The 17,729-nt window shown below is 36.7% G+C and overlaps 1 protein-coding gene across 1 annotated transcript in view; it reads right to left on the bottom strand.

Annotated features, from left to right (window-relative positions):
* Positions 1-17,729, bottom strand: part of LOC145668023 (uncharacterized) — a 135,444-nt gene that overhangs the window by 34,687 nt on the left and 83,028 nt on the right. Inside the window, exons 6-7 of the mRNA XM_081735488.1 lie at positions 2,629-3,645; positions 643-810 (exon numbers count right to left, since the gene is read on the bottom strand). Of these exons, the coding sequence (XP_081591614.1) occupies positions 643-810; positions 2,629-3,645 (1,185 nt within the window). The remainder of the gene's footprint in view (positions 1-642; positions 811-2,628; positions 3,646-17,729) is intronic.

The following is a 17,729-nucleotide window of genomic DNA, read 5'->3' as shown; positions in this document are numbered from 1 at the left end:
GCATATTAATTGTTTATACTTACTACGTGTGCAAGTCCCTTACCTCCGCTTCTAACCCGCGTATTAATGACAATAAGTGGATAAAAGTTTCGGTAATACATATTATGCCTAGAGGAAAGTGATACAGTAAGGGTATCCTTGACGGCAGCCATCTTGAAATCCGGAATTTTGAATTAAAGTGAAGTTTAAAAAATGAAAACTTCATTTTTCGACTATCCCGACTTCATTTCTTCGTGCTGTCCGACTATCCTGAAGGTACTAGTAGGCTGGCGACTACAGACACTATGAGCAGCCTGTTTTCCAAGGTGACCGATGTGTTTAGCTCCTGGAACTATGATCAGCATGTCTCTACAGACAGAAATTCTAGGGCGTGAATTTCGTTCGAACCACACGATACATAAAGGATGTTTTAAATGTGTTTTCAATTGTAAATAAATGAAGTTAATATACCTCCCAATTTTGTCTTCGTTTATAACTAGATAACTTGAAATTCTGAGTACTTAACCTATCTCCATATGTTAGCTGTGTACATTTTGGTTCTACTAGTGGTGCCCTAATATTATTCTTAAAGCAATAACGTAACTGATTATATCATTTATTGTCTGGTTTCAGAGGCAAACACTTGCTAATTTTATGACTTACCATATTTGAATCTTATTAATTTAAATCCTTCTTTCCTAATGTTAATTTCAACTAAATAAAAGCCATCTCTTTCGCATTTGCGTTTTGCTTCTTCCCAGGTTCCTTTCGTCTTATGAAGGATGTAGTAGTGAAGATCAGAAACAAATCCCACTACTGAATCAGGGATAACTATAAAAGAAATATTTGAAAATACAATATTTGTCATATATTACTGACGAAATGAATAATCCTGAATTTCAAAATATATATTAGGTTATAAAAGTACATATGCATTGCATATAAATTAATACTTATGTCTATAATGCATTAAATATAATTGATAGATAATGCCTATGGGGCTAATGTTTAATGTGTAACACAAAGAATGAAGTGATGAACTACAGGCACAGAAATACAACCTCTAATTACTAAGAATAATGTGTGACTGTGAGCCAGTTAAAGCAGAATGTTGTTGCCTTATTTGGAGATGATACAGACCGTGAAAGCGATGATCAAGGAAACTTTTCGGTCGCAAAAATGAAAGCTTGGTAACGTGTTTTGCAATCTTCTAAACCGTTCTATTTCAGTTCTTAGAATCATATATATTCACTCATCATAACACAAATATTTCTCAATTTCTAATAGTAAAATGAACACCGTGAAACTAACGTCACTTCAGACTTATGAAATCTCTTCAGATTTGGCAAGTTTATATGTTTGTATTATTTTTGAAGAAACATCACAAATTAAGGATCTAAACTATCAATGAAATGGTACAACTTATTGCTGATAAATACTTCACAGCGAGCTACATTTTGTCTGCATTGTGTTTCCAACAATACTTAGATTACACTCTTACCCGTACATACGTCTACTTACGAACTTTTTCATTGCCTAATAATTCATTTTGAAAGTAATTAAAGTATCCACGACATTTTTATTAGTTAGTTAATCAGTACTAATTTCATAGTGATGTATAAACTAAGTTCAAGTTTGAAACTTAGCCTGAATATTTAGTTTACCCTAGTCTACAAAAATATGACCCCAATTCATGAACAGTGTTTCAGAATGACATCAAAACTATATTACAGGATGCAGGTTATAATTATTCGTTTCGTGTTTACGGAAACATCGTCTATTCGAAGTTCGTTAATTGTATTCGAACTTTGTGTTTCTTTAACTACACACCCTAAACCTTTTGTGCCAGATCACCTATATGTACTCCTACACATTGTAATACAATTCATGGACAGGAATAGTTATGCTTAAATAATTGTGCCTTACGAATACATGAGTACAATTTTAAAACATTGACAGCACAGTCTTTAACAAAAGAAACATGTATTTTCTTACTTATTTCTTTATCAGAAGAGGAAACAATAAACTAGTTTGGTGCAGTCTTGAGTAACTTACAGAGAACAACATTATCGCATCATCAAAAATGGTTCTGAAAATTGTTAATTATTCCTCCTGTTGGTCTTTGATGAAAGAACAACCTCTGTAGAAATTCGGACTTTCATTGAAGACTATACCTACACCTAGAAAAGAAATATCTTCCTCTTCATGAATTACCGAAGAGTAAGTTCATCGTTTTGGTTTATTTCCTCAGAGATATCCATTATTAAAACATAAGAAGAAATGACAACCTTCCACTTGATAAAAAGAAAATGTAAATGATTGAGAATTTTGACCAACTTCTCTAGATTTGAAAAATGGATAGATTGAGTATGAGATACATTATACACATCAATTATAATCTGCAAACTAAAACAAACGTTATTACAAGATGATATTATACTTCAAACTTTGATTACAATTTATGAAGGGGATTTTAAAAACATTTCGCCATCTACTAAATATAAAATAGTATAAGTTTTAAACATGTACTCATATTTGAATAAAGTATTAATTCTCTGCGATTCTATTATTTTGAATGACAGTAATTGTACAACAGATAACATACTTTTAGACTTAATAAGTCAATGATAAGTATATTAAACAACTTACTGTAACTGTCCCTTCCACTATCTTCTTTAGCAGACACATTCGTTTGTTTGGTTACAAGTGCCGGCTGAACTTTCTTCTTTATTAACGGTTGGCTCTCAGTTGTCCCTTGAGACAATGCCTTGAATATAGTTTGCGCTGTAGTGGACTTGGGTTTCTTACGACGTTTCTTTGTTGCTTGTGTAAACGCAGTACTAGATGATCTAATAATCAAAGCAGTTGTTGTAGTGGGTATCATTTTAGTAGTACTTCTAGTAGTTGTTGTTGTACTTGTACTAGTAGTGGGTATCTTTTTAGTAGTACTTCTAGTAGTTGTTGTTGTACTTGTACTAGTAGTGGGTATCTTTTCAGTAGTAGTTGTTGTACTTGTACTAGTAGTACTTCTAGTAGTAGTTGTTGTACTTGTACTAGTAGTGGGTATCTTTTCAGTAGTAGTTGTTGTACTTGTACTAGTAGTACTTTCAGGAGTTGCTGTTGTACTAGTAGTACTTTTAGTAGTTGCTGTTGTACTGGTAGTACTTTTAGTAGTTGTTGTTGTACTAGTAGTACTTGTACTAGTAGTAGTAGTGTCTACTGTTGTAGGCTGTGACGATGTTATTTGTTTTGAGGTTGTCGATGGCATAGTTGTAATATTTACTTCGCTTACAGGTGATGCTTCTGTTTTTGTGCTTGTTGAAACAATGGTTGACAAAGAAATTTCTGTTGCATTTAATGATGTCGTTTGAATCTCAGGAGTTGTTGATGGCTCAGTGAATAGAGTAGTTCTCATAGTTGTTATTCCTGTTGAACTACTCTTGCTAAACATTGGCATACCAGGAATTCCAAAAGGAACCACCGGTAAAAACAAAGTAGTGCTGGTAGTAGTAGTAGTTTCTTCTGGTGTGGTTTCCTCAGCAGGACCTTCTTCTGGAGAGCTAATTAAAATCTCAGGTTTATTACTCTCGTTTCGTGGAACTTTAATTCCACATACTTTGGAAGTCCTGGACGAACTTATTACTTGAGACCATGGACTGACTGAATCTGAAAGCAAAAACATACATTTACCTTGTAGTCACGCACTTGCTCCAATTCCATAAAATATATAGGAAGGATTACAACTTTCTTTGGTGCATTAATTCTGTACCGCTAATTTGTGGACCTATTCTGATGCATGACAGGATAGCAACACTTTGGAAACGATACATCAAATCACTTAGGCTGTAAAGACTTGTAGATGTTCTTCAAGTTCCATTTTTAAGTAAACAATATTAGTGCTGGAATTTAATGGAACCAGAATTGGCCAGCAGATCAAATATGAATTCATTAAACAATTAAATATTGAATGTTGTAAATTATTGTACTTTATCCAATGTCAGATTAACGCTATAACTAACAAGATGCATCTTAGAAATCAACATGTGATGTCTATGAAAGATGTAACACTAGGTATACTATCATTATAAATATGTTTTCCCCAATAGTGTTCATGTAGAACCAACAATAACGATCGTGTGAGTCAACAAATTTACTTTTTTTTATTAGATTTCTGTCCGGTATCGTAAAATAGAATGACTTGGACCTGGTTTCGAATCCTTCAGTCGCAATTTAGATTTGGGCTAGACTTTAGTCGCAATTTATGTTTTTAGAAAATGTTTTATTACATAAATACAGTAACTAAAGTATACAAAATTACAATGTAAAGCACCAATGTGAAGATCAATAATTGTACTTTACAAATAACATCACTTTCTTTTGAACACACATTCCTGTACTTCTACGATTTTGTATCCGTAATTGCACAGCGATTTCTCTGCAGGTCCCTGGAAGTATTTAAATACACACAATCTGTGAATGAAGATGCTTAGATTCATAATCGTTTAAAAGGAAGATGAAATGAATATTTCTCCAAGTTCACGCTGCGATGACTATTTTGTTTCAATATTGAATTAAGCGGAGTCTTATATCTGGTCTCGGGATGACATTTCTTCTAAGCTTATCACTTAGCCTCTGGCTTCTTTATGTTCGTATAATGCTAAATTTATAGTTGTAACGAACTCTCATATTGTCGTATGTTTGTCGTTTTGTATATTGTCGTATGTTACTGTGGCCGTGAGTGTTTAAATTAATGTAAATACAAGTATTGTTTTTGTTTGTTACCTTTAAATTGTCTTTCTCCCGGTAGGACTTTTTTTCGCGCGCTACCCTAGCCAGCTGTTTTAAATTCTTCAAAAAATTAATATCATGGGGTCAAGGTGAAACAAAATGAGCCCTGCGGGGCTTCTATCCCGTTCCTACTCCTCTTACTACTACTACTACAACTAGTACTATTACTACTACTACTTATTTGCAAAAAAGTAAGTAAATCACTTTTTTGAGTATTACTTTCATCAATGAAAAGGTGTTATGAAAATTTTAAAAAACTAAAACAAACTTTCCTTGGGCCAGGTTTGAACCCACGCCAGAAGCGATTGCTATTACTAGCCCATAGCGCTAGCACGTTCGACCACTAGGGCCGACAGCAGCAAGTGTTTGATTTCTGCTATATGTATGCTACGTGGCAAGACACAGATAACGCCAACCAATCAGCATCGTGTACTTAGTTCCTACTTCCAGGAGTATTACTCTCCCGAGCTAGTCCTCTGTATCCCCCCGACTTTCTGTCCGAATTGATATCGGTGTAATCTCAGATATCGGAAGAAGAAAAACAGACAAATATATATTATTATAAAATGAAGTAACAAGTAAGTTTGTTGATGTATTAACATACATTAACTATTAATTATTTGCTCTAAAATATGGATTGTTGGATAAATTCTAATTACGGGGGGGGAGGGGTAGATTTTTTTCTAAGAATTCATACCTTTTTTGATAACTATAGCCTAATTTTGGTCAGATTAGTTTAGATTAGATTAGGCTAGGTTAGGTTAGATTTGGTTAGGTTAGGTTAGATTAGGTTACGTTGTATTTATCTTCATGGTTTGTATTGGCCCCCTGCAATTAGAATCAACTTGGATTGTTTAATAGTTTATGTGAATTTATGAGCAGCGAAAATGAATATAACAGTTAACTAAGCGTTTTTAGTTTTAGCTTCCAGGAAACCTTGTACTATGTGAAACTTACTTCCAAACATACAAAAAGGGTGATAACGTCACTGTATGAATTGAGAGCAGAGTTCCTGGTCATAAACTAACATTTGGAATGGAGCTGTTTGCATATTAAATGTCTTCTTCATGGTATGATATAACTTAGCTACTGAACTTAGTCCAATTTAGTGAAAATCGTGTTGCATAATAGTAAAGTTTTCGCTGTATATCTCTTAATAGATAATCTAAGGAAAAAAACCTATACTACAATAAAATAGTTGAGATGCGCCTTAGCAATAATATGGAGGATGTTGATTTGACCACTAACTGAATAATGTTTGGGAGTTATTATGCATATTGTAGACTAACCCTAGGTCAAAAGTTATACCGAAATGTTTACTTGTAAATATTTGTATTATCACTGTGGACAGTACATAAGCCTGACATTCAAGTAATAAATCACATTAACTACTGGCTTTCGCTAAATTAAATCTAATCTAAATGTGAGGGAACTTAACTAAACGAAATATTTTATTGTTTCTATGCAGATGTAAATAGCTTAAGCTAACATTGTATTCATAACATTCTATATCATGTTCTATTTTAAGCCCATCGTCTAGTAATGTGTTCTCTGACATCATACACTATTCAGATTGGTACAACGGGATAGAGAGCAAAGTATGCACAACTAAATTTAACAGTGGACCAAGTGCGATTGTGAAATGAAAAATGAAATGAAATCTTTGAGTTTTACGTCCCACGGTTATGCCGGTTAGGCTAAAGGAGACGGTGATTATGAGAAATGAATGAAATGGTGGAATGAAGAAAGTGGGAGGAAACGGGAGAACCCCGAGAAAACCCACGCACACGGTGTTTGTCCACCACAAAGTTCACTTGGCGGGAGCAGGGTTTGAACCCGGGACCGCATGCACCAGAGGTAAACGCTCTACCATGCACCAGAGGTGTGTCTGAGCAAACGGTTTATTGCACACTGTTAGATATAGGTCTCCGCAACGGATGTCTCACGCAGGTATCAATGTTAAAAACGGTATACGGTATCATCGATAACGACTGGAAAAGGTACATGCCACCTGTCATTGTATCTCAAAGCAGCGAAACAACGTTGCACGCTCCGAAGAATCACGATACTGCCCAGTCATCGATGGCCGGGTCAGAATCCTTTATCTTCCAGGAGAACACAGGCTCGTGACGTGTACAGTAGGAGGACGACAGGCTGGTAGTAGCTCCATGATTTGGGGAATCTTTTCATGGTCATCCATGGGCCAAATAGTGCATGTGAAAGGCATCATGGAGGATTCTAGCTATCGACAGGGTATTGCTAATCATGTTTACCCATTCATGTCAGATATATTTCCAATTGAGAATGACATCTTTTAGCAGGAAACTACTCCAGGCTCATAGCTGTGCTGCACTGCTTTGAGAAGCACAGGGCTGAATTTCACTTGTTGTAGAGACCCCAAATCTCGCACGATCTTAACCTAATTGTACACCTTTGGGTTGCCATTGAATGCCATATTCAAAGTTATCGACACCCTCCGCAAAATTTAAAGAGGTTTCGTAACTCGTGTGTACGGATGTAGTGTGGCATGCCTCTAGACACCTTCCAATTTCTCCTTACTTTCATATCAAGCGTTATTATCGTTTTCGTTCGAGTCAAAGGTGATCATACCAAATCCTTGGTAGATGGTCATACTTTTATGGCTGGTCAGTGTATACATTCAATACTTATGTTAGTGAGGATGGAGGAAGGTGTTTACATTATACTTCCTTCTCTAAATCTAGCCACAAATGTAAAATGATTTTGAATATGGGGAAATGAACTGACCATCTTGATGTTCAACAAACTTTGCCCCTGCAGATGTGGCTTCGTATATTTGCATATTGCCTCTTGAAACACTAGCGTTGATATAGAACGACGTACGATACGGTCAGTTGCCTTAAAGTGTCCCCAAGGCAGTGACAATAATCAGTAGCGTAGACAGGAACTCAAGTAAGGATTCTCCCACACAAAAATGGATATATATATATAAAAAACAGAAATCTAAAAATACTTGGAGACATGTTCCCAGAGCGACTGGAATTACGATTCTGGCGCCTAGCTAATTTAACGCTGAACATATACGGCCAAGCATCAAATTGACTGTCATTTGGCCATTCATGAAAAATATTTTAGTTTGGTGATAGCCATTTGTATAAATTTCATCTGGGCGAGAAAAAAAATACGACCAAGTTCTATGATTTGGCTACTGAATTGAGACCTGAAATTTTGTGTCCGTCCACAATACATAGCAAAGCATCACATTGAAGTCATTGCATGTAGAAATAGTGACGTAGCCAGGTGAAGCACATCCGGGTGAAGCCTTCCCTTAGTGCACCATATTCAAAATGGATTCTACTTACATCAGCATGTTCTATGGTGTTATCCCGACGTTAAGAAGTTATTTTTTATAATTTAGCACAAATAACAGGTATTATACAGTTGTGTTAAATTGAACTAAATCACCGGAACCTCTCCGTTTGATACTTTATATGAATTCATAAAATTAATTACATGCTGTATTTGTAATCTATTTGAGCTCTTTCTCCCTAGGAAATCCGTCAAAATTTACCACCTGTGGGTGCGAATAGAAATCAATTAGCAAGTGCAAACAATAAGTGAACCGAACTCAGATGGTCCAAGCACGAAAACCTGTGGACCACAGACTGTTGCCGAGCCGAGTCTGTCCTGGCCCAGCTAGGCCACCAAATGTATGTATATATATATATATATATATATATATATATATATATATATATATATATATATATATATATATATATATATATATATATATATATATATATATATATATATATATATATATATATATATATGTGTGTGTGTGTGTGTGTGTGTGTGTGTGTGTGACTTTATTTTGTGGTAACGACTGAACGGATCTAAATCAAATTTAGTCTGGAAATATTTCATCACCTATGGAAAGAAGATCGCTAAATTAGGTGCCCTAGCTGGGCCAGGGACAGACTCGGCTCGGCAACAGTATATATTCAACAAGTATTGTTCCTTACATAGAAGATCTGTCATTTTTCCACATAGTCCTCCCTCACTGTAATGCACTTCTCTCACCTATGTTCTGGATCACGAATACCAGCTTAAAAAAGTAAATGATGACTATGCTAGAAACCATTCTTCGGCAACCTGGCAAACTTTGACCCTCGCTGGTGTTGCTTGAAAAAGAAGTCAGTCGATCTCGAGAGTAGAGAGAGTGCTGAAGCATTTCGAACCCGGCATCATCAATAACGGCGGCAGTAAGGTGACTTGTGTGAGCAGGAATATTGTCCTACAGCAGCAGCACTTTCTTGTGTAGCATCCTTCTGCGTTTCTTGTTAATTGTCTCCCTAATCTTTGGCATCAATTGTAAATAATAGTCAGCTCTAACAAGCTTGCAAGCTCATACCATCGTCTTTAAGTACTCGGGGGTGGAGAATCGTAATATTCTTTTGCTAGGGCTGTGGATCATAACGACGTACCAAGGTTTCATCTAGCGTCACACATCTAGCAAGAAAGTTACCCAGGTGTTTCTTAAATAAGGCCAAATTTGTGTCTGAACAACGAACGTTATCACACTCTTGATCAATTGTTAACATTCTTTGTATATATCGGAGTGATACTTTGTGCACCCCTAAGTGTTGGTGTAAAATTGTGTTATTTGAACTGAGTGACAAGCTAGTAACCTCAGGTAACCTTTGCACAGTAAGTCGTCTGTCAGCCATTATCAGGTCGTGAACAATGTTGATGTTTTCGGGTGTACAAAATGTTACGAGCGGGCCTGCACCTGATGTATGTTCATAGCTCTTCCTGCCTCACTGGAAGTCAGGTGACCAGTTCTTGATAATTTGGTATGTAAGAGTGGCATCACCTAATGCATTTATCATGTTTTCGTGGATCTCCTTAGGGTGTTATTCCCTTCCTCTGGAGGTACTTCGGCTAGATATATGTGGCAAGAACCTTTGCCTTTATAAAATTCATATGACCAGTGACATGTCTTGGCGCCAGTGGCGTACCAATAGGGTAGGCAGAGTAGGCACTGCCTACGGGCGCAGGCCATTTCGGTATATTAGGGGGCGCCTCAGGTTTTTAATAAAAAAGAAGCAAATTTTATAAATGGAGCCTCAAGATTTTGCTGTCTTCATTTCCGAACATGGCAAGAAAAGAATTCCTGCTCACTTCGTTCGCAGTTTCTTACGTTGGCGTATCAAATTATTGGCATTACTGTAAACTCGTCTAGGTTATAGCACTGTATGATTAAGAAATTAATCCTCCTGCAGTAATACGATATCAGTCCTATATTACATGTACTGAGCTTACTAACTTCAAAAAAATTCCCCTGATCAACAAACTTTCAATAGTAATGACAAATTCTATGACCTATAAAACGTGGATTAAAACGAGTTAAAAAGTGTTGCCATGATTATGAAGCACAGCAACAATTTCCTCGTACCTCAGCTACACAGAACCAAGCCAAGAACCAAGAGTGGGTTAGACCGGGCAACTGCCCGGGGCGCCAACGTCAGGGGGCGCTCAACCGAGCACCCCAAAATAACTTTTCGAGCGTATTTTCTAATATCACTGTAATAAAATATAGGCCAGGACTAGGTGGTAGGGGGCAAAATAAATATTGGTCGGGTAAAAATGTTGCCTTCTTCTGATCCTGATACTGACTAAGATTACGTAATGTTAAATGGATGAGGAGGATACTTACCTATTTTGGTTCTAACTCAACATTATTGGAGAGTAATAATTAACTGATTTTTTTTTTAAAAAAAAGGTACCGATTGCAACATAACTTACAGTATTTTTGTAGACATGGCAGATAGGGGCACTATCTATCTGAAGTGACAGATATTGTTCTTAAGAAAGCAGATGTTGAACTATGGCTCATGCAGGCCACAACTACTGTGTGTTCTACAATTTAAAATGATGGAAATCGCAGATTTTCCAATGAGTACTACACTTTTCGAAAGAAGGCTGGGGTTCTCCAAGAAAGACTATGGTTATGTTATTCTCCCAAGTTGGATGTGGTCTCCTGTGAGACTTGCTGGCTGTTTGTAGATAGGCGGGGATGAAATTTCGGAGAAGAATGGATTAATGGCATAAATACATGGAAGAGCTTGTTAAGTAAAATAGTAAGGTATAGTAAGCTCAGAAAGCCATATTCATTCAGTAAGGGTGAAATCTGCATGGGTCACAAGGCGAACAATGGTAAGCAAGCTCGATTTGGAAACACAAGTGAGCATTAATTATTGGCAGGAAGTATTAAATCGAATGTTTCGTGTTATCATTTTCCCATGTTCTGGTGATGTGGCACTTCGTGGTCGAGAATCTGTGAAAGAATGCTGCAACTCAGATAATTTTCTTCGTACTATCAGTCATACGGCAGAATTGATGAAGTTTTGGACAGAATTTTAGAAGACGACTAAGTCCACAAATTCAAAATGAAATCATTGATCTCACTGCAAACAAAATTAAGAAAAAACATCTGCAGTAATATGCAAGAGCTCCTTTTTTCAGCATTAACCTGGATTCAAAAATCGACCAAGTAAGCATCAACATTCGTTATGTTATCTTCTAAACCTAGTGATCATTTCTTACAGTTCGAAATTCTAAAAACCTTCCTTGGATTTTATGATATGGGCGAAAAATATGCAGAAAATTATGAAGATTTAATACTACCTAAAAACGTTCTATAGAATATGAGATTAAGATTAAGAAGTGCAGAGAACAAGGCTACGATGGAGAAGCAGTAATGAGTGGTCGTATTTCTGGCTTCCAAATGTGGATTCAAAAACATGCAAGAATGCCATATGTGCTTACTGCGCACTACATGATCTGAACCTCGTATTATCGGATGCAAAAGTTAACACAGAATCTGTTAATTTCTTTGCCACTCTACAAGAAACTTCTTTGATAGCAGCGTGAAACGCTGGAAGGCTTTATAAGACTGTATTCCCAAGGATACACCTCCGGAAAATGAAACGACATTGAAGAATTTATCCCAAACACGCTGGAATTCAAGTCATAATGCCGTGCTCGCACTAAGAAAGAGATATGCGGACGTTATGAAATGTCTCCATGTTATGTGCCTTATTGAAAAAAAAAAAAAAAAAAAAAAACGGACTGAAGCAGCTCGTTATAAACGAAAAATGGAAAAGTTCGATTTCGTGGTAATGCTTGTGTTGTGAGGAAAAGTTCTAAGAAGCATTAATGTTGTGTCAAAAAAAGCTACAGAACCCTAGTATCTGCTTGTCAGAGTGTCAACGAGAACTGAAAAAAATGTTATACAATGGTACAAGATCTTAGAAATGATGTGTCTCAAGTATTCGAGAAAGCCAGTGCTTGTTTGCGCAAATTTGATGTTTCAGGTAAGTTGGAAGAAAGAAGGAAGCCAGTGCCGAAAATATTATTTGATGAATTGGCACAAGATGAGCGATTTACTGACCCTGTCGAAGAATTCGAGGTGAAAGTGCTATTGCCTATCCTTGACTCTGTAATAGTAAACATAAGAGTACGCTTCGAAGGAATGAGGGAATTTCGTGAAAGATTTTCGTTTTTATGCCCGTCAATGCTACGAACCACTCCTGAAGAAGAGGTCAACAAGCAGTCTTTTGACTACGCTTCTGTATGCGAACGATTTATCCAGTGAGTTTCCACGAGAAGTGTTGACTTTCAGAGACACTTTTCAAGACAGACTTTCAAATCTTTCAACCCACGAACAGATTCTTCATTTTACAGTATTACCGAATCTGAGCTCAGCTCAGCATTTCCAAATCGGGTGACTGCGTTTTGTTTATATGTAACTCTTCCTGTTACAATTGCAACTGCTGAGCGATCATTCTCTACGTTAAAATTAATCAAGACATATCTCCGATACAGTATGATCTAAGAATTCCTTTGGGGTGTAACCAGGAGGCCCGGAGAAAATTTTCTAGGGAGGGGTCCATCTCCATGGTTGCTATATTACGTCTGGTATTTAATATACGTGGTTTGCTATATTACGTATACATTTTTGTAAACTATTCGGGGTCCGAGATCCACCCTGCCCTCCCCTTCGGGCGCTCATGGGTGTAGCCATGCTGAGTTTTGAGCGAAAAGGAGCTCACAAATTGAACATATCTGATCTGATAAAAGAATTTGCGGAAACAAAAGTGAGAAATAAGCGTTTCTGATTTTGAATGCAATTTGTCGATTAAAAAAAATGAAAATAGGAACATTCTTATAAGCGGTTTCACAAGGTTTATTATTTATTTTATAATTATGTAAAATCGTATCATACTATATATATTTATTTGAAATCCTTTTGGTAATACTAGCTGATACAATACTGTTTATTTACACTACCACTGAAAGAAAGTTCGAATTTTACATGAGTATATTTTTAATGAACAGGGCACTGTCCAGTCTACTATTAAATGACATACCAGAACGATATAAAAAGAAAAACGGTCAATACCCTCCCACTGGTAATCTTCGGTTTATGGCCATTTCTGTGCGGACGCATGGTCATGCATGGGATCCATTCAATGTGTGAGGAAGCGCCACTAGAGATTTTGCCTAGGGGCGAAAAAGTCCATTTTTACGCCACTGCTTGGCGCTACGTTCACACATAGCTTTCTCTTTTAATCTGTCTGGTAAGACATGCCTCGACATGCATATGTATTACTTTTCTGAACTGGAAGCTTCGTTGTTAGTATTTCATTCTGTAATTGCTATATCATCTTACGAGATATCCGGGTTAACAAAAATAAAAAAAAAAAGAAATTTCGGGTATGCGTATAGTGTAGGAATATTACACTTACATGTTACGACCATTTTAAGTCGTAGCTCTAAGAAGTACAGAAATATGGCAATGTACTTCTTGCAAAACGTTGTATCATAAATGCTGTGCAGACGGAGATAAAACTTACTACATTTGTATTTACTGCGAGCGTGATAATGTATGAAGAAAGTTCGTTTTTCGTATGTTACATTGTTCAACAACGAAAATGTAGATTGAACAAAATCAGCTAATTCTTATTAATTTTTTGGTGCTAATCACGAATTTGAAAGTTATTTTCGAATATTAGTTCTACTTTTCGATTTACAGGCATGTCTAATAATAACGCTTTAAAAATAAATATATTCGCTTCGTTTGGAGTAAAATGTTACACTGATCCGGCAACACTGGAGAAACTATATGAACGTTTGGTTTCATTGTGTTCCTTATCTCAGTAGTGTTCTGCTATTGTTAGAAATGACAGGTTTAGTGCAGTTACCAGCGTTTTGGGTGTGACGTTTGTGTAGTGCAGGATACTGGTATTTCGAATGTATATTTTTAAATAGTTGTCGGAACTATTTCAAGTGACATTTTGAGGATTTCAATAAACAAAAATGCCGCGAAATTGTGTAAACAGTGCGGATAGCTTCTGCTACGTGTGTGGGGAAGTGACATTTTCCTCACAAAAGCAGACTATAACACCACTAATAAGAAAAGCCTATCAATATTACTTTGGTTGTAAAATTGGAGACCAAGATAAATCTTGGGCACCCCACATTGTGTGTAACACTTGTGCCAGCAATCTAAGAAATTGGATTAATGAGAAGGGGCGCTCAATGCCTTTTGCAGTGCCCATGATTTGGAGGGAGCCAAGCGACCACATAAGAGACTGTTATTTTTGTATGGTTCCTTCCGTCAAGAAGGGAATTTCCACGAAGAAGAAGCGGGCCTTGATCTATCCTAACATTCCTTCTGCAATGCACCCTGTTCCACATGGAGAAGGACTACCTGTTCCTGACCCACCTAAAGAATACGATCTTTTTTCTGATGATGATCAAGAAGTTCAAGCTCCTGAATCAAGTACTTCGAAGGACCCTACGTTTGTTGTAGAAGAACCTCCATGTGAACCACATAGACTTACTCAAGAGGAACTAAGTGATCTAATCAGAGACTTGGACTTCTCGAAAAGCAAAGCCGAAATTTTAGCTTCACGCTTAAAGCAATGGAATTTATTGCAGGAAAAAGTAAATATTTCAGTGTATCGGAATAGGAAGAAGATGTTCACTTCATTTTTTACTATGGAAGACACACTTGTGGCATGTACAGATGTAAATGGTCTCATGAGGGCACTTAAAATTAATTACGAACCTACGGAGTGGAGGCTCTTTATAGATTCGTCCAAGGTGAGTTTAAAGGCAGTGCTTTTACATATTGGAAATGAACTTCAATTCCTGTAGGTTACGCAGTTCATATGAAGGAATCTTATGAAAACTTGAAACGTTTACTTCAAGCCATTAAATATTACGATTTTCAGTGGCTCATTTGTGGTGACCTTAAAGTAATAGCACTGTTGCTAGGTATGCAGTTAGGGTATACAAAGTATTGTTGCTTTATATGTGAATGGGACAGTAGAGATCGTGGATCTCATTAGCGCAAAAGTGATTGGAGTACCAGAGAAACTCTTCAGCCGGGAGTGAAAAATGTGCAGCATGAACCACTGGTAGATTGTAACCGAATTTTGCTTCCCCCTCTACATATTAAATTAGGTCTTATGAAAAGTTTTGTTAAGAGTATGAACCAAGAGGATGGGGCCTAAGAGGACAATTCCCTCGATTAAGTGATGCCAAAGTTAAAGAAGGTGTTCTCATTGGGCCACAGATTAGGCAACTATTCAAAGATCACAAGTTCGACGAAATTCTCCAAGGTGAGGAGAAAGCTGCGTGGGAAAGCTTGAAGAGTGTTTGTTCAAAGTTCTTGGGAAGACACCGAGCATTAAATTACAAATCAACTGGTAGCAAAGTTGTTATTGTGCTACGAAAATCTTGGTTGCAATATGTCTCTGAAACTCCACTTTCTTCATTCACATCTAGACTTCTTTCCCGAAGATTGTGGAACAGTAAGTGACGAACATGGTGAGCGTTTCCATCAACATATTGCAGTCATGGAGAAGAGATATAAGGGAAAGTGGAGTTCTGACATATTGGCCGACTACTGTTGGACTATTGCAAGGGATGCTCCAGATGTAACCTACAAAAGGCAAGCCAAGCGAAGACGCTCAAAATAAAATAAACATAATCATGTACAAGGGAACACTTGAAACTTTTGTCTATTGCAGTGTAGTTCTTGCACAAAAGAGTATTTGTACATATTTTTCATGTTTTGATGTTAATACTGACTTTTATTACGGAATTGTTAATGTTTAACTTGACCACGGTTACTTTATTTTCTGTGTCGCTGTGAAACTGGTAGTTGCGCAATTTTGAAAAAGGAAGTACAAGGGTATAGAAAGCTATAGGTTAGGGTACTTCTTAACTCCCCAGCATATCACATCACAGTGAAATAGATAAAAAAAAAAGTGAAATGTTGGCTTTTACAAGGATTTTGCTTATATGTTCTATAAATATTAATACATTTGTATATATACAGCTACTGTTGTACAAAAGCGTTTTTTTTTCACTACCTGAGCTAAGAAAATTCTCCTATTATCATTTCCTTTCATATTATGCTTAAATGAATGTAAAAATCGCAATTTCAAAGAATTTACATACTTTCGATCAAAATTTGTTGAACAGTGTTATTTAGCATACTATTGAAATTTCAATATTATGTTATTAACGTTGATATTAAGAGAAACTCAAAACTCTGTGAAGGGGGCACGGTGGCTCAGTGGTAGAGCGATTACCTCCGCTGCTTGGGGTCCCTGGTTCGATCCCAGCTCGCGCCAAGTGAACCTTCTGGTGGACAAACACCGTGTTCGTTTGTTTTCTCGGGGTTCTCCCGTTTCTTCCCACTTTCTTCATTCCACCATTTCACATTCATTTTTCATTCTCACCGTCTCCTTTAGCCTAACCGGCATAAACGTGGGAAGTAAAACTAAATATTTCATTTCAAAAATCTATGATTTAAGGCTCCTTACAGGATAACATCGAGATATCCGTTGGGAAAATGGGACGTTCTATACACATTCCAAGATCCCAGGGTTTGTTTTCCGGCGGGAGCTTTTGTGATTCGAATTTCATGTTAAGCTATAAATCCACATCTCGACGAGCCGAGTTGCTAAATGGGACGTTAAAATCAAATCCGATATCCCAGAACTGATATCCCCGAGATTTCTTTGATAGACTTTTTAGGGAAAAATCCGTTCAGAAATTTTAATAAATCATCTCAGTTGGTTGTTTTATAATTATAGAGTTCCCTCATGGTTATATTATTAACATACTACCTTAGGCGAGAGGGATAGGAGTTCGATACTCAGTGAGAATTCATGTTATTTCGATTGCACGTTAAGGTGTAGTCTACGCCTCATATAGCCTCAGTGCTGAAAGGTACAATAAACTAAAATTACAACCAACCTTTTCTAATTATCCATTTCTTACGAAACTGGTTACTGTGAACTTCCTCTGTTCAATTTTGTAGAATTGGAGTACAAATTAGTTACCAGATTAAGCACTTTCTTATTTTGTGTTTTACGCCATTCTTCTATTCCTATTTTCTGTACCTTTTGTTAAGCCTTTTTGATATAAGTATACATTGTTTACATTGTAAGCAAAGATTAAGTCATTTTTTCTCTCGGTACTAATTATTTGCCGCGTAATCCGATCGCTTCGGTGCGTATCCCAAATATATGTTTGTTGCTCCAGAATGTTTAGTTTTAATAATAATATATCTTTCTGTGAATTAATGTCTTGATAAGATTTCTCTCCGTTGTATTTTGCTTTCTTTCTTTGCACATTTTCATCACCGAAATTAACACAATTGTCTTTTTTTCCTCACTTTAACCACTTTTGTAAAACGTTTTCCGACATTTTGCAATCTTACTTCGACACTCTAAACACGTCTATAGTCTAACTAACTAAATCTATGGTTTATGGAACCCGGAGGTTCAATGCCGCGTTCACAAAAGCTGTCCACTGACTTCTATCCTTAGCTAACTGCATCCAGTTTCTACTTTGTATTTCTATTTCTGCGAGATCCATCTTAATATTGTCCT

Source organism: Thermobia domestica, chromosome 13 (genome assembly GCF_964235325.1).
Source record: "Thermobia domestica chromosome 13, izTheDome1.hap1.1, whole genome shotgun sequence".
Classification (NCBI taxonomy): Eukaryota; Metazoa; Arthropoda; class Insecta; order Zygentoma; family Lepismatidae; genus Thermobia; species Thermobia domestica.
The sequence above is the reverse complement of the archived record's forward strand: the minus strand, read 5'-3'. Positions and strand labels throughout refer to the sequence as shown.